This window comes from Ciona intestinalis, chromosome 3 (assembly GCF_000224145.3).
Source record: "Ciona intestinalis chromosome 3, KH, whole genome shotgun sequence".
Taxonomy (NCBI): Eukaryota; Metazoa; Chordata; class Ascidiacea; order Phlebobranchia; family Cionidae; genus Ciona; species Ciona intestinalis.
Window position 1 is genome coordinate 4,580,817 of NC_020168.2, and position 18,198 is coordinate 4,599,014.

At 34.5% G+C, this 18,198-nt stretch overlaps 4 protein-coding genes across 5 annotated transcripts in view; 1 reads left to right on the forward strand and 3 right to left on the reverse strand.

Annotated features, from left to right (window-relative positions):
• Positions 1-2,673: 2,673 nt before the first annotated feature.
• LOC100181131 lies at positions 2,674-5,205 on the reverse strand. Its single transcript, XM_018817885.2, has 6 exons — positions 4,976-5,205; positions 4,298-4,507; positions 3,879-4,046; positions 3,634-3,804; positions 3,248-3,424; positions 2,674-3,004 (listed from the first exon to the last, which is right to left on the reverse strand). Exons 1-6 carry the CDS (start codon positions 5,190-5,192, stop codon positions 2,775-2,777), a joined length of 1,173 nt encoding a protein of 390 aa, XP_018673430.2. The 5' UTR covers positions 5,193-5,205; the 3' UTR covers positions 2,674-2,774.
• An 884-nt stretch (positions 5,206-6,089) lies between these two features.
• Positions 6,090-9,703, reverse strand: LOC100183484. Its single transcript, XM_002121355.5, has 6 exons — positions 9,163-9,703; positions 8,668-8,877; positions 8,231-8,401; positions 7,769-7,930; positions 7,004-7,180; positions 6,090-6,482 (listed from the first exon to the last, which is right to left on the reverse strand). Exons 1-6 carry the CDS (start codon positions 9,374-9,376, stop codon positions 6,253-6,255), a joined length of 1,164 nt encoding a protein of 387 aa, XP_002121391.1. The 5' UTR covers positions 9,377-9,703; the 3' UTR covers positions 6,090-6,252.
• Positions 8,705-18,198, forward strand: part of LOC101242276 (dipeptidase 1-like) — a 12,431-nt gene continuing 2,937 nt past the window's right edge. Inside the window, exons 1-6 of one of the 2 annotated variants that reach the window (XM_009859752.3) lie at positions 8,705-8,794; positions 14,406-14,558; positions 14,921-15,044; positions 15,558-15,702; positions 16,448-16,580; positions 17,544-17,694. In XM_009859752.3, the coding sequence (XP_009858054.1) occupies positions 14,519-14,558; positions 14,921-15,044; positions 15,558-15,702; positions 16,448-16,580; positions 17,544-17,694 (593 nt within the window). In that variant the 5' untranslated portion in view covers positions 8,705-8,794; positions 14,406-14,518. The remainder of the gene's footprint in view (positions 8,795-14,405; positions 14,559-14,920; positions 15,045-15,557; positions 15,703-16,447; positions 16,581-17,543; positions 17,695-18,198) is intronic. The other variant, XM_026833957.1, reaches the window with a different exon arrangement.
• On the reverse strand, positions 10,249-14,391 carry LOC104265560. Its single transcript, XM_009859860.3, has 3 exons — positions 13,578-14,391; positions 10,944-13,058; positions 10,249-10,736 (listed from the first exon to the last, which is right to left on the reverse strand). Exons 1-3 carry the CDS (start codon positions 13,591-13,593, stop codon positions 10,342-10,344), a joined length of 2,526 nt encoding a protein of 841 aa, XP_009858162.1. The 5' UTR covers positions 13,594-14,391; the 3' UTR covers positions 10,249-10,341.

Here is an 18,198-nt window from a genome sequence, read left to right on the forward strand (position 1 = left end):
GGTGTATTTTTTATAGTTTTAAATAAGCCACTATGACAGAAGTTAACTAAAATGTTACCATACCAAAAAGTGAGGTGTAGGTAATGTGTCATCAAGGTAGCCGTTTCAAAAAAGGAAGCTTAAGTAATGTTTTACCTTTAGTGGCAAAAATTACAGTGAGTTACAACATGGGTATCATGTCACACTCTGCACACTACGCCTGCTTTGAAGCAGCCATTTTTTTAACTTTGCTTATTCCGAATTTGTTGTAGTCAGTTAAAAGCTGTGTACAACGGAAAATATATGGTCGTTGCAAGCGACTATGTGTCCACTGATGCGTGGCAACATGTGACCTTGCGCTACGATAATGGTCATTGTGATCTTACTATGTTTACAAACGGAACAAAACAAGGCGAGAAAATTACTCGAACTGATGCAGAGGTTGTGGATTGGGTGAGTGACGAACATTGTCGAATATTTTGCACCTTTGATTTACTGTTATTTGTGATAAATAATGTTTATTTACTGTAATTTGTGATAAATAAGGCAATTATTTAGTTAGGATAATTAGGAGTTAAGTCCCAGGTGACTGTCAGAATGAATAAACGATAAGTTGATTATTCATGTGAGGCAGGCAACGACACCTGTTATTACACAGATGTTCTGTTTCGTACACCTCATGCCTGCTATCGAGTTACACAACTTTGTTGGTGATTATCTTTTTTCATTGTAGTACTGAAAATTTAGTAACCCGTTAGGAACCATAGGGTTAGATTAAAGCAATTGCTGTTAAGTATCTTGCCTATAGACATACAATATTAACTAATAAGTGCAGGAAAATAGCCCAAAAAACAACAAGAACAACTGTTCGACGAAAAAGGATCTGTATGACCACTTACGTGCTTAAAAACCTTGTAAAATGATGTTCTCCACACAGGGTACCACCAACCGCACCTTGTTGAATTTTGGTCTTGGATTTGATGGTAGCAACCATTACCAAGGATTGATCGATGAGGTACGTGTTTATCATAGACCTCTAACGGATGCAGAGATTGATGATTATGTGTCACAAGCGGGACTGTTACGTCAGAATTACCAGAGAATGCTTAGTGGTAAATATATGTTTTAAATTTGGTGCAACTTAGTAAATATTAATGCTTTTTATGTGGTAGTATTTTGGCTAAGTATCAAGGGATAAGCTAGATAAGCTATATTATTTCATATTTTCTTATTGTGTTTTTACCAATTAACAATGCTCTTGAGTTGTATTCATTCAATATTCTTTGTTTACTACCAAATGTGAGGATAGAATAGAATGAAACATAGACTATCTTACCCCACCAAAATATTTACTAGCGTTTATTTTTATGCTATATCTAGCGCAGCTAAAAAGAAAAAGAATAAACAAGTACAATTACAAAAATTTAGTGCAAAATTCTCAAGATAACATTGTACCATTACTTTTGTTTTCCAGCACAATATGACATGAACTATCCCGTAAAAGGCGACCCAAATTTAAGGGACCACAGTTACTACGGCAACCATGGAACTTTAGTTGGTGACCCAACCTTTGTGGAAAGTCACACAGATTACATCAGATTCTTGATCTAAAATCTATGAACCAATATTAATGTAAATTTTTATATTTTTATCTTTTTTATCACAATAACAAAAATCGTATTTACTTCTTTGATCTATTTAATTTTTTGTTATTCATTCATTTGATTAGAATAATAAAGGTTATACTTTATAAACATATATATATATATATATATTCATATATGTTAAAAGCATGTTCACACACTAATTATAATAAATAGGTAAAAACAGCCGGCTTTAGCAATCATTAATATTTTTAGATATAAAAGTAGTTATGGCACATATATTTGTATAATTGCTTTTGTAGAATATATTATGTAAGTTGGGTCAATTATGCTTCTTTCTTTGTAGCCTACTCGTGTACAAATTATTTTTTTCATAATTTTAACTGAACTATTTTTATCCACCGTAATGATATTAAATACTATAGTGCATTTATTTTATATGCAAAATGTTTGATTTGATATTCTGCACTTAGTATTTGTTACTATATAGTAGAGTGGGGGAAGACGGGACATCTTTAGCACATAATATCTTAATAGTGTTTTAAACAATTAACAATGGTCTATAGGAGTCGTGAGGATGCCGTTTTATAATTTTTTGAATATTTTTTTTTTTACTGCCAAATGGGACGAGAAAATAGAATGAAAATGTGTCCCGTCTTTACCCATTCTACTATACATTATGTTTACTGAAGTGAAGGGTTTGGAATGGCGACGTTAGTTTTGCTGATTAAAAGCTTGCGCGTGCCGTAGGCGCACTTGTTCTTTTAAAGTTTTAAACTATAAAGCACCGTGGTAGCAGGAATACGTAAGAGGCTGTTGTTTTACTGAGAGCATTGATTGTATCAGTTGCTAGTTAGTTATCAGGTAGTTTGCAAGTATTTTACGCCTTGAAGTATTTTATTGTAGTGGCCGTTACAGAGATACAGTTAGTCAGATAACCATACATAGAATTTGAAACAACTTTATTTATTTTAAGTTTGTTAATGGTCCGGTATACCGACACATTTGTACCGACAAAAAGTTTCGCAGCCTTAAAAACCGATACTTTTACATTGCACAGAAAACGTGGAACGTAAAAATTAACAAACAAGGTAAGGCTAAATTGTAAAGTGTAATTTTTATAGACGATATACAGAGAGAGCACCAAAGAGACTGAATATATTAGAAAAACTTTAATACACACAGCTTAGGCTACACAATGTTATATTTAGCATAGAGGTCTTTCTTTATTGGGGAATTTCGCAGCGGAAAGGCCGCCAAACACTTATCCGCTGTATCTGGAGCCCAGACACCAAGTTGAGAGTAGCAGAGTACCTCCATCAGTCGTTTAAGATGTGGACGCTGAATCGTTTTAAGCTCGAATTGTATTTTCTGGAAACGAGGAAATTGGATATCGCATATGTCCTTCGAAATGCATTGATCTGTGAATGTTAAACAGTAGTTTAGTAGCTGTTGCATTATTTTTAGGTTTTAATTCTGTGCATAAACATAATGTCACCTGATATTATAATTTTTTACTCGAACAGTCATGTTTTGACATGTCAGTAAAACGACAGTGAATAAAACGCTATGCATAATAAGAATGTAAAAGCGTATCTATAAGCATAATTCCCCATATTTTTTCGGCAAATTCCTTTTCATTTATTACAAAAACTGTAACTCACAGCCAATAGAACCATATCTGCAAACTGGCTTGGAGTCGCTGTTGGGACACCATAAACATCCCTTGTTCTCACACGAAGTTTGATTTTCCCCGGCGACCGACTTGCAGTCGAAAATCGTAGAACACGAACTGCATGATTTGCACGTCTTTTCAGCTAAGTTCCTTGAGTTACAAGTATCTGTGTATATTATACTGTTTATGGTTCATAATTAAAAAACCGAAGCGCTACAACATATACAGAAACTCACAAGATTACGCGACATAAAATATGCTATATAGAACACTTTAGGAAAAAATCGATTTGGTTTTGTTTTTTGGAATAGCATGACCACTTATTTAGTCAATTAAACGTCAATTGGTCTGTATTTTAAACCATACATTGCCGACCTTTACTATATTCTTTCAACAGAACACATCTTCTGTCTTCAGGTGACGATTCTCTACTGGAACACCAAGTTGCTCCTCGCTTGTTGCATTCTTCTTCGGAGCCTGCCTTTATGTAAGCGTTCGCCGGACAGTTGGAACACGAAGTACATTGAGAAGCAAGCGTCCTCAAAGCTATAGGTAAAACATTATAGCCTAACTTGTGGCGGGAAAGTGGGACATCGGGAAATGTGGTATTTATGTTATACCTGACGGTTGCCCGAATATGCATTCCCCATTACACCAAATGCAGCCTTCCCTTTGGCATCTTTTCTCATTGTTAAGGTTCGGGTTCGCTTCGTTTTCGAGACATTTATATTTCAAGTTACAAGTTGAGCATGATGTGCAGTTAAGGAAAGCTTCCACTTTCGGGAATGCTACGAAAAATATGACAGTTTATAATGATTGAACTTCCAGTTAAGTCAATGGTGCTTAGCAATGGGGGGACCTTTTCAATCTATTTCTCGTCACATTTGGTAGTAAACCAAGAACATTTAAAGAATTATAAAACCGTATCATCACAACTGCCATAAGCCGTTGTTAATTGTTTAAAACACGATCAGGATATTTTGATATTATTTGCTAAAGTTGTCCCATCTTACCCCACGGTACAATATATTTTATATACCTCCACTTGGTAACGTAGCTGTTGTTGATACTGGTTTATTGTAGTAAACACAACGTGGTTGGTCTTGTACAGCTGCAGGTCCCAACCACAGGCAACCACGCATCTCACACGAAGCTTGGGAAACCGCATATGTTATAATGTCAGGGTGGCAGTTGATTCTTACTTTGCAGTTGCTGGTTGATGAACAACCCGCTGCTGCTGCTTCTAAAACTATATACCAAAGTTGGATTAGATGATACAGGTATACATGATTGAGTGCTAGTAATGAATCCTCCCCCTACGATATCTGTTAGCCGTAACTACTAACCCATATAACCACCAACTCTTAACCCCTTAAAGTCAAAGTCTTCTTAATACCAACCTCTAACACTTTCCACCACAATAACTGTAACGTGCCGCAGGATTCTTTCCTAGTGCCCATGATTGTTATAATTAAACATTAGTAATCAGTTTTCACGTAGGCCGACTATTAAGCCTTAAAACCATTTTAGAGCAATAAGCCCAAAGCCCCATTCGAGATACGACAAAGCACTTTGTTTGTTTTTTTTTTTGTATATACCAGTGTGTAAGCTTTAGAAGTTTTCAGCCACCCTTTTAATTATAATGCCGCGTTCGTATTGTTCCTGTTTTACGTGAATTGTGCAAAAATCTGTTAAATTGGTCAGTTACAAAAGTTACCTTCTAAACTGGTCGCCTTGTTTAAAAAGCATTTGGCTATTCTACCATCGTCATTGGCACACCACTTGCAACCTGCAGCCTCACAAGTTGCCTGGTCATTCGGACGAACGTTGCAATCAATACGATCAGATGCCTGTATCACTGTTCCACTACATTCATTCCCACTTGCCGCTGGCAGCACAGACAAAGCCAAAACGCAAAAAGAAAGTAGGTACATAACTTACATAAATCTGTAACCCATTTTAATGCACGGGATCGTTAAAACATTTTGAAATTATCGGAAGAGTGTTTTAGGAAACTATTGCATTAATAAACAAAGCTTGAGTTCAAAAAAATCCAAAAAATAGCTCGTCTGGTTTAATTACAGTAAATGCTCGATCTACTTTCACTAAACTACTGTTTCTAAAACATATTACCTGTGTAGTAAAAACAATTGTCTAAAACATTTTTTTAGTGAGCACATTTTACTCCACTCATTATTTCAGTAAAACAATCGCGTTGGTCTGTTTTTTTTACTGCATATTTTAGCAATCAGATCATGTCCTGCACAGTCAGACCTATATCTCACGTTCTCTATAAATTCGCGTCACGTAGTTTTGTAGGTTTTGGTAAACTAGAACTTTGTTTCATCAACTTCCGCCGAAATCGTTACGTGTGAATGTTTGCTGCTATATGTGTGTGCGTGCTTTAAACTTAAACGGCCAGTGTTTCTATTGTCACCCCTATTGCAACGACATGGGCTATATTTGCACAGAACGTATGTATTAGCTTTGTAGTCGATGATCACACGTTAAGAAATAGAGCTTTACGGGTGACCCTTGTGCATGTTGCTTTCTTGGTTATGTAGTACTGTGGTTATGTAGTAGATGGAACAGTATTGGCACCTAAACTCAATTTTTCGGATCGTTTTTGAATAATTAACAAGGCTGTTTAAGAGTCGCTGGTTTAAGGTTTATATAATTCGTCTGTAAATGTTTTTTTACCACCAAATGAGATAAGAAAATAGAATGGAAACTCGTCCCATCTTGCCCCAACCTACAATTACTCTTTACCATCGCGTAGGCTAAATGGCTGTTTTTATGTTCAATCCGCATATAAATTACGGCAATCGAAATTTCGATTAACGTTTGCTTTATTTTCGTTGAAACAACGTAATTGACAGTGTTACAGCATACTTGGATTGTCTTGAGTAAAACACGATTATAAATATTAGCACCGAAATAGATTCTTTACTTAGATTTTATGCAAATATTATATTTTGAGAAATTTGTAGCCCTTTAGGCCAAAGATGCATTGTCTTCTATATCTCGAAATAGTGGTGCCAAGTAGAGCGGAGAGGCAGAAATGCACCGACTGGAAAAATCCTCCGACCAAATACCAAGCTGTGTGTAGCAAAGTACTTCCATAAGCTTCGTCGTGTGGGGGCGCTGTCCGTTACTTATCTTAAACTCAATGTCCTGGTATCGAGGATATTGGACACCGCATACGTCTTTGTTCATACAGGTATCTAAATAAATACAATATATTTTTATTTATTTCTTCGAAAATGATAGCGAATACAATGATATTGAAAAAGGCAATTAACCGCAAAACGACAGTTAAAACACGCTAGGCTATTTTAAAAGTTGTGGGAAAGAGCGTCAGTTGAAAAGCATGGCGATTAAACCCAATACATTTATGACTAGTGAGTAATATAGTAGAGTGGATCGGATACCTTTAGCAACTAATATTCAAGTATCCTGATCGTGTTTTAAACAATTAACAACGGTCTATGTTCGTGAGTTCGAGAGTTAAAAGATGTCCTATTTTCCCCCACCCTACTGTACATGTTTATTTTATTAGGCCTAAACCAGTTACCGCTGCAACACAGTCCGCACTCATTCAACAAGAAAACACATTCCGCACTCATTCAACATGTACGTTTATATAGGCTATGTTGTAAAGAATAAGCAGTAAAATTTAAAACTATGCCGTCGCTGTTTCGCCTCTAAAATTGGCCCAAATAGCAACCATATAGAATATACGTACATCCGTTCGACCCGTATCTGCACGTCGATTGGTTCGCAGTATTTGAACACCACAAACACCCTTTTAATTCGCAGGTGACCGCTGTTTCGTTGACACTAGTCGAGCAATCAAAGATTTCCTCACAGGTGGTACATGACTTGCAGTTTTCCTCTCCAACACGGCGAATCGTGCAATCGTCTGTAAATTCCAGGTAAACTCAACGTTATAAACATACATTTTACCCAAAGAATATTTTACTGTTGTAGGCCACATAATTCTAGGGACGCACATTACAGAATTAGGAGGTATTCTAAAATACCTTTCCAATCTAGAATTTTGAATCTTTATCTTTTTTTGGAAGACATATACCCTTTTTGCATGGTCACTTTTATGCGCGTAAGTACTCGCATATTTACTCGCAAACGCTTATGACGGTATGCGTGTTAACTTTGTATGCGTGTTAACTTTGAAAATTAACTTTGACGGTATGCGTGTTAACTTTGTATGCGTGTTAACTTTGAAAATACTCGCATATTTACTCGCAAACGCTTATGACGGTATGCGTGTTAACTTTGTTTTTGCGAGTTAATATGCGAGTACTTACGCGCATAAAAGTGACCATACAAAAAGGGTATTAGAACATCCAACAAAAACAAGGTTCATTTTTTTCACAATTGTTACTTAACAAAATTGTTAGTATATTTTGACCAATTGTGGATGACATCATTATACAGAATGCTGCACCCCGTATTTAGATTCAAACATAATGTAACTTGACCCTTTTACCTTCAGATACATCATGAAGAACTATGCACTGTTTGTTGGTGTCTCTCTTTTCACACCATGTACCATGATGCTTTTTACAATCGTCACTATTACTGGCAACCATGTAAGCATTGTCTGTACAGTTGTCACATGAATAGCATTGTGATCCCAGGGTTGCTAGAGCTTTGGAATAAAAGCATTTGTAACACCTAAGTATATATATAATATGAATGCATCTGCAATATTATAATTAACTAATGTTTTAATCTCTTTATATTTATTTCTCTTTTTTTCTCTTCAGATTTATTTCTTTGTTTTTTTTTATAAAGTTAAATAGAGCAAGCAAAAAACGTGTCTTAAAACCTTTTTACATCAGAACATGCTTAATCATTTTTTCTGCAATTTTACATGGATTAGACAAAAATAATATATATATATATATATATATGTTTGATATTAACATGAGTTGTGACCCTGACCCACCTGATGTGCCCGCCACTATACATTCATTAGTGCATTCACACCATAGGCAACCTTCCCTCACACACCGTTCTGCAGTGACCTGGTCACTTGGAATATGAGCGAGACATTGCACTTTGTTTGTACACGTTTCACAGCTTGTACAAGTAGAAGCTATCTCGTATATTGGAAATACTATAATAAATTGTTACTGTTAGTCTTGTCTCCAATTTTCTTTTCTGAATAGGAAACTAGGATGGTATAGATAAACAATATTCATGTTTTAGCGCACCATAATTTATTTTATAGGTAAGAATTCAATTGTATGTGGGATATGTGATTTAAGTAAGATTTGGCCCATTTTTCCCAAATAGCACACCGTACAAATATACCACATTAAATGCCAGTATCTGCTGTATATATGTAGTGTTATATTATCATTTATGGAATATTAATTTTACCTCCAGGAAAAACGGGGAACGCAGAAACAATGCTATTGTTATAATAGACGCACTTTGGTTCACTCGTTGCAGCATCAGAACCAAACCATAAGCATCCACGGGTTGTGCATAATTCTTCAGATGGTTGGTAAGTTATAATGTCCGGGTGGCAATCTACTTTTACTTTGCAATTATCTTTTGATTGACAGTTGCTCGCTGCCATTTGGACGACTGTGTGTGTAAGGTTTTAATGTATATTCGTTACTGGTTTAGCATAGGGTAAATAAAAAAAAGTGTTTTTAAATAACTCTATTAGTGGTTTTGGCACAATAACAAAACAATCCCCCAAATAAACCAATAGTTTCCCAACTAAAAATAAATTCCTAGAATGACCAAAAAATACAATTTAATGTAGTTTTGTACACGCATTAGCAAAAAAATTAATATTTAAAACATGCTTGTCTATCTTTATTTGTGATCCCTTCTAAAATGGTTAAAATCCACAATAAAACTTACTTTTGAACGGTTCTGTTTCATTTATAAAACACGTTGGTATATTGGATGCTTCACCAGTACACCACACACATTTATTAGCTTCACAAGTGCTTTGATCGTATGGTTTCGGATAGCAATCAATCCTTTTATCAGCATCCACATTTGTCAAACAACTTGCCCACACTTGAGCTGCTATGCTTACCAAAATAACACACACAGCACAAGAAAATCCCATTGTCCTGAAACTAATATCTACTCAAAAATGTCCAACAAAATCAATTTTCTTTGTAATTAACAAGACCAGGCTAAAAAATATAGACTCACCAGTTACTGCTACTATTATTGGCAACTACTAAACGTTTTAACACTTCCTGTCCAACTGACAGCTTGTAAACCAGGTTAAAGTGACAAGTTCTTTTCCTGTGATAACTTTATCTTTGCTACAGACATGTAATGTTTAAAATTGTATCCCAGACATTCAACCATTTTGTGTGATAAATGCGTTTTTTTTTCTTTTGCCTTATGCGATTTCGGACAATTCTTTTATACATTTAATAAAATGGTTCAAATTGCATTCATGAAAAATTTATTAACATCACAACAGTTACATATTTTGTAATATATTTACAAAGTTTTTAAAGCATATATATATATTTAATTTTTCAAAGTTTTTTTAAATTATAACAACAAAAAAGGATTGGATCCAATAAGGATATTTTTTCATTTTTACAATTTGTACAACAATACACAATGTAAAACAGCATAAAATTACGAATGTGGTGCTAATGCCAAATATCTACACATGCTAAATACAAATGTACGTAATGTATATATAGTCTAAATATGTACAAATTTACATATATGTTAAACATGTTAATATTTGTACATATGGAAATTTCTATGCCACAGCCAAGAACATTTGTACATCACATGTTTTATGACATTTAATGATTTACCATTATGCCAATAGCAGTTAAGTTAGGTGACATCTAACAACACAGATCCTTTAAATATTAACAATAGAGGCCATGAACATTATATGTAAATGCCTATGTCTTGTGATATGATAAGAAGTGACACTTGAAGTGTAAATGTGCTACATAAAACAAAGCGCTTCATGTTATGAATTACCACAATTATAAGCATAGACAATAAGCATAAATAAGCATAATTATTATAAGCTTCAATGTGCACCTTTTTTTAATTGGGTTTATCACCCAATTTTGTTAACTCTGCTTGAATTTTGCTTCTTAAAGCTGTGCTCATGTTTATGGTTGGCTCAAGGACTTGTTCACACAAAGCTCTCGCTCTTTCTTGTTTTTCGACGCGAAGTTTCAATTCTCCCTGAAGCAGGACAGCAGCTCTTGTGTAGTTGTATACTGCCCAAGGACGTAGAAAGGATTTTTTGTTTTGGTGTTGGTTCAGGAATTCATCAAAGCATTCTAATGCCTTGACGTACTCTTTTCCTGAAGCATAGAGCTTTCCTACGTAAATGAGGCATTTGTTTGCCATCTCCCACTCTTTTAGGTGCTGTAGAGCAAGTTGGTGCAAGTCTGTGCAATCAGCTTCTACATTTCTGTAGTGGCTGGGATCATCTGTAAAATAATGAAAACATTTAAACTCAATCGAGAGAACACTGTTGGTTGAAGATAAAAATTTAGTTGCTAAATCTGTGAGTGCTTTGATTTTGTAATGTTATTACTAAAAGACTAAGATTACAATATCATACTTTTAACATGTTTGAGACTATAAATTGATTGAGAAACACTTGCTGAAAAAATGTATGCATACAAACAGCTTACCTTTAACCAACCTGGTGTGTATTCTCACCAGATATCTCTTGATGCTCAACTTTCTATACAGTTCGCTCTCTGTCTCGTTGATAATGAGCCAATCTGGACAACAACTCTTATCGGGAAACTGCTTGTCTAATGCTTCATCACAGGTTTCTTTCATCTTCAGCAGAATCTCTTTTGCAGCAGAAACCTGAGGATAATGATACAAGCTTAGCTGGATGGGTATTGCCCCTGCCTGTACAGCAATATCTTCATAAATTAAACCGACTCCAAAATGTTCCCTGCATCTTATCGACAAATTGGAAGACAGCCGTGACAACCATAGAGCTTCTTCAAGCCTGTTCTTCTTGTCCTCCGGATTTAGTTTCGAATACAGAATGACTCTACTTGCATTATGGAAAATGGAAGCAAGCCTCTCCGCATAAAACACTTTTTGATGTTGTTCTTCTGTTGGAATCACTTTACAACCACGTAGCATTTGGAAAATGTCTTGATTCATTTTTCCACATTTGTTAAAGATTTCTCTTGCCCTTTGAAACAAGACTTTATCTTCAACCTGTTGCTCCATAAAGTCCCAGTCTTTGTCTTGCACCAACATAACTTCACTTTCGTACTTTTGAATAATTTCAACAGGCAAAGACTTTGTTTTGACAATTCTTAATAGTTTATCTGCACAATCACTGATATATTTTCCACATTTATTCTGACAGATGAAAGGTTGTAGCTTTTTTTCATTACCTATCTCTGTACCAAGCTGCTTCATTACTAGTTCAAAAGCTTCGCTCATATATTCAAAGTTGTTTTCTGTTGCACCATAAGCTTCGTATAGTTCACTTAACTGTAACTGTACCATGATGTCATCTTTGATGTATTTAGCTTCTTTTGCATGATCCAGTAATTTTCTTACATGTGGGGCGTACCCTTTCATAGCCGTTATCATTTTTGGATCTCTTGTATCTTTGGTCACAGCACCCGCCAGTACACCTATCATTATTTTGAGAGAATTTTCTTCATGTGTGGTTTTTACTCTGAATGCATGCAAGACAACTTCATGCAGTGTAATAAATTCCCCTTGTTCGTTTGTTTCCTTTTTGCAGAGATTGAGTTCAATCAATTCTTTGATTAATTTTCCTGACTTTGAATTCAAATCCCCTGTCTCTCCAGTGGCTAAATGCTGGGAAATCTTGGTCAAAATTGTCCTTGGAATACTGTGATGATGCAAGTATGACAAGCATGACATGACTTCTAATTGTTGTGGGCGATCTCTTCTGAATGGTAATGTAATTGCCTGAAAAATATGTGGAGCGCTCTTACCATAAACCTCTATTTCTGATTCCCATTCTGATTTGTGCAGCTCCTTTTCATCATTCTTCAGTTTCTTTATGTAATCTTCATATGAGATACTATTAGACCTGCAGAAACCTCTTGCAGTCTGTAATCCAAGAATTGATCCACTGAAACGACGAAATACTTGCTTTGCAGCCTGATTTTCTACATCAGGGTGTTCCTGATCTTCCAATAAGTATTTTAGACTCTCCTTCTCACTGAAACCTTTCATCTGGAACTCTGTATATGATACAGTACTATCAGCTTCGCCATGATGGAGTACAGTCTTGTAACGAGTGGCAATGTAAATGTGAAACCAGTCTGCAGGCGTCTCAGTTGCAAGAGAACGTAAGAGATCAAGTACGACTTGGGGCGGTTTACGTGGTATGTCTTCCAGAATAAGCAAGACTGGTTTTTCCAATTCACAAACCATTTTTACGAATGAGCCAACAATGTTCTTCTTCAAGTCTTCAATGGTGGTAACTTTTCTATTCTCTGTTATAAAGTTATGCTGAAACATTCTTTTTACCAAGTTTTGCAATTCCTCCTCTACTGCATGACCCTCATCCTCACATTGTATGTACCACTTTACAAAACCTAATTTTCTATCATATGGAAACTTTTCAGCCAGTTTTCGCATAGTCTGTGTTTTACCAGTGCCAGGATATCCATTACAGTGAAAAATTACTTTCTCTTTTTTTTCCACTTCCTTAACAATTTTGGTGAATGTTTCGGTGTCAGTGAAATTGGTTATAGCTTTAGGAACAGAATCAATGCACGTTGACACTTGTAATGCTGTAAATAACAAAAAATAAATAAATGTAACTTGCTTTATCCTCGCAGGGACAAAAAACAACAGTCACTACAACATGGGTGTTCTGTCTCATACACCTCATGCCACCTTACAAGTAACCACATATATTTTTATGTATGACAGTTAATTTGGACAATCCATTAGTGACCACTAGGTTGGAGCAATTATTGTTAACTTTCTTGCCCAAGAAAACATATGCCCACAATTGTAGCAGCGTTGAGCCTTGAACTCATTACCTCTGTGTTAAAGGCAGGTGCGCTAACAACTTTGCCACGGCCGGACAGATCATATATTAATATGTATATTTACTTCTGTGCAATTACGTGTAAGGAATGTTGGTCATTTGTTTGTGTAACCATTAATTTTTTACGGAAAAAGATTAACAAAATTTAAGTGAAAAAAAATTTATTGCTGCAATTTATTGAGCAATAAATTGCATTCTCTTATGTTTAATGGGTTATTAGTTTACTCACTGATGTAGCTTACAATTAACAGCTTACCTGCGTTAAGAGACATTTAACTACACTACTTTTCCACAAAACAACACAAAATGCTTCAAAGTTTTGTTACTCTAGTATAGAATTCCTAAAGGAGTAAAAATTATTCACGAAAGTAAAATACATCTGCACACGGCTGCTACCTGCAGAAAATGAGGAACGTCTATGAACTTGGTTCCTCTTACGTACTGATAAATTGTTGTCGATTTAATTTCATACTTGTTTGTTGTTTGTCATTGTACATACAAGGTTAGGCAAACTGCTTTTATAGATCTGGCCCAGCTATTTATGTATCGCTGTAGGATAGTTTTATTACTGTTTTGGCATTAACCTAACTAAACCTTTTAAAATGCACCTGTGCATTTAAAAGCACCTGTGCAGAGCTTAATTATCAACTGGAAGCTAAATTTGCCCCTTGGTTAAAAAATTTGCCCATCTCTGAACGAAAACGATACAGTTTACACAGTGGCTCCCAGTCCATTAGTCTTTGGTTGTTTAATGTTAATTATTAACAAGGTAAATTTTCAATGGCGAAAGTAATTTATAATGATGACATTAATCAAGTTTTATTGTTTGTTGTCATAGTGTCCTAACAAATGACAAAATATATTTTTAATTAAGTGGCATATGGCAAGTAATGGCTGATTGAGCTTATTCTGTCTGCAGGAATCATAATTCCTTTTGCAAACACAAGTCATTTTGGCAAAAACAAGATTGTTTTGAAAAAAGGAATTCGTGATTAATCAGTCACTTGATTTGCACCTACCTTTATTTTATAAGAAACACTTCTTTTGTTTGTAACTTCTTCCCTGAAAATTTTCTTTTGTGCAGCATGTTTAGTGTGAGCAAACACATAAAGTGGGTCTTAAAAGTTATCAGGGAATAAAACCTCGTCATTGTACATTAGTGTAAGTCTTGAAGAGAATTTAGAAGCAGTTGCAGCCATGGGGTCGCAAAGCAACAACAGGATATTTATATTTCTTGGTAAGTCCACTTCTTTTGTTGATTAAGTACATTTGCAAAAAAACAAACAAATTTTATTGCTGAAATAACGCTGAAATATTAATTTTAATGTAAATTTTTTATAAATTGACTGTGTAGCGCTGTAGCACTATATATACTTAATAGTTTTGTGCATTGCATTTTGTGGAATTATTGTCTTTTATAGCTTACCATATAATTAGCATACAGTTTTTTAATTTATAAAGTCATTAACATTTGTCGTGCATCATATTATTATTAGTTTGGTGTATTTCCAAAGTCCATTTCGTGCAACTAATGCTTTTATAGCTAACCACACGCTTAGCATATAGCTTTTAATGAACAAGGTGATTTATATTTGACAGGTGCATTTCTAGCAGTTGCTGTGTTAGCAGTCGTGATTGCTGTACCGCTGGCATTATCACAAAACAATGTTAATGGAGGAGATGCTGCAATAAATATATTAACTGAGGTTCCCATTATAGATGGGTGGGTATGGTTAAATAGTAAAATTTTAAGCAGAAACATATTTTAAATTTTGCTTGTTTTCTGGCTACGTGAGGATAAAGTGGGCACATTCATTCATTCATTTATTCATTCACATACATTCAAATTAAAAACATTAAATAGTAATTTATGAATTAAATACAAATTGCTTTTAAAATTATAAATGAACTGTATTTTATTTCCTTTCATTTAAGGTAATGAGCCAACTTTAGCCTAAATCACAGGTTCTATAGCATGCGACTTCAGGACCTTTCCCATACTGAATATATGGTTTACTATTTAAGCTAATAGGTACACAAGTGTAATGTAAGTTCCCCTCATTTATTTGTATTGACAAACTATAAAACATAATCGCTTTTTGTCATCATTCACTTTACCCTACAATATCGGATATTGTAACCTGTTTAGTATACAGAACTATTTTTTACAATAGCTCTTAATTTTTAATTGTTTTTTAACTTTTTATGAATATTATATTTGTGTTGTTTATTTCAGCCATAACGATTGGCCATACCAGTTACGGCGTCATTTGCAAAACAAAATTAATGACATTGACTTTATGACCCAGAATTTCTCAGAACTGTATAATGGTTCACATACTGATGTTCCACGGATGAAAATTGGAAAAATGGGTGCACAGGTAAGAAAAAAATTGTTTTTCAAATAAAAACCTTAATTGAAAAAAAAAATAAAAATTGATTGGTGCCTAGATAAGGAAAAAATTTCTTTAAAATAGAGACTTTGCTTCAGGAAATAAAAAATCTTGTTTGCAAAAATGCTTTGTGTCCCTTATGAATGTGTAATAAATACTTATGGTGTGGTAAAATGAGTTTTCTTTGATGGCATTGAATGCATTTACTGTTTAAATTTAAACAGAGTCGCTCATGTTAAATATTTGCTTTCCTTTTCACTTTGAATACAATGGTAGTTCTAGACAACACAATAAGAAGGAATGCAGGTCATTTTAATTACCTTTAACAGTTTTCTCAAATATAAAATAAAATACTGAAAATGTTGAGCTAATTAAACGTGCAACACTTAATTGGTTGGGTGTTTAATCTATACTGTGTTATTTTATAGGATAAAATAATTTTGTCCTATATAATACCCAATACGATATATGGTAATATAATATATTTATATAATGAAATGTACATATTTTTATAAAACTAATATATATATTACGCTATATAGTACATCATGGTAAGATGGTCCATTTTAACATTCTCGTAAATCTTTCTGTTTGGTAGTGAATAAAGCCTATTTACAAAATTTTATAAGCGTATCTTCACGACTCAAAGAAAGTGGTTATTGTTATTTATCTTACCCCACAGTACTATGAATATAATCTGTACGATCTATATTGGTAAATAATCTATTTATAGTTCTGGTCATGCTACTGTGCTTGTGCAGCTGGTGGTAAAGATGCCGTTCGACTTGGAATTGAACAAATCGACGTAGTGAGGCGATATACCGAAGCTAATCCACTAATCTTCCAGTTCACAACAACTGCTGATGGTAAAGCGTGGTTAATGTAACTTTTTTAAAGAAATTTCTTAAACAATTTCGACTTGGTGTAAGTTGTGTTGCATTTTTTTGCATATATGGTAACTTAAAGGGCCTAAACACACCCCACGTCACTTTTATTTTTTATGGTAAATTCACAAAGCGACTGTTTTATTGATTCCAAAAATACTTTGCTTATTAAAATTGGTCCAGTATAGGCGTAGATATTCGTCCTCAAACAGTGATCTCTAGCGCTATCCTTTTTTTACTACGAGCTTCGTGATTGTGACGTAGGAACGTACTAGTCACGTAACTGATTCATTCGTAAAAGCGAAACCTGCGTTTTTTTTGTGCTTTTCTGCATTTTTTTGTTCTCTCGTTTTTCGCTAAAAACACTGCCTCTCGCCTTTCTCAGTGTTTCTGAATGAGAGCGGCCACGCTTCAACAATTTTGTGACGTGATTTGTCACGTGGGTAGTACACTTCTTAATTTTTTCGCCACGCAACTTTTAAATCAGTTTTATGAATTTCACGGTGTTTGAGCTGGAATATCTTTGGTTATACAGAACCGATTAAAACAAGTAAGGTGTCGTTGGAATTAGAAAAACACACTCTATCTATTAAAGCGATGTACATTTGAGTGTGTTTAGGCCCCTTAAGAGCAGGCATGAAATGTTTAAAATAGAATTCTCGGGTAATAACGATTGTCCCACCATGCATAAGAATCTACATTTACACTTTCATTAACATAGTCATTGTATTCAAACAGATAACTTAAAATATCTATTGTTTTTTGTTCCAGTATGTTAAATTTGCCAAACATGTTTTAACTAAAAGTCAAATGATGTTTTAACAACTCTCTTTTCATGTTAATTCCCATAGATTAAATATTTTAATTTATATGGTTTTTATCACCATATTCAATAAAATAAAAAAAAATCTGTTTTTTACTCGAGTAATTGAAAATATTTTGCAGAAATCATGGCTGCAAACAAGGAGGGAAAAATTGCTTGTCTGATTGGTATTGAAGGTGGTCACATGATTGACAGCTCACTTGCAGCACTAAGAACATTGTTTAACCTTGGAACTCGATATATGACACTGACACATAGTTGCGATACACCATGGTAAGGTTTTATTACGTTATTAAGTCATAGGTGTCGCGGTTTTTAGATTTTCAACTAAATCTGGGGTGACTTTGTTTAAAATGTAGTTACATTCGTGGCGTGAAATATATGGAACTTTTAATGTGTTGAATACAAGACTGTAAAGTTTAAAGGCGTAGAACTGGGGTGACCATAGGCTAAAACACTTCCTGTCAACCTTGTTTTAAAAATTGATCTAACCAAACATAGTCACAGCAGTTACACTTTTATCTGCGTGTTAAAAATAGTAGTTTTTCCACCCAACATGTTTTTAACTACTGTTATTTTGTTGCTAATTCCCTTCTCTTTGCTGTTTTAATTAATTTGGTCTTTGCTACTGTACAAAAAAGTAAATAAATTTCTTGTTATGATAAATCACAGTGTTCTGTTTACAGGGCCACTGCATTTAATACCCAATAAAACAACAGGACTTACAGCATTTGGAAAGGTGTGTATTAAATATGAAAGGCTCATTGTTTGTTTGCT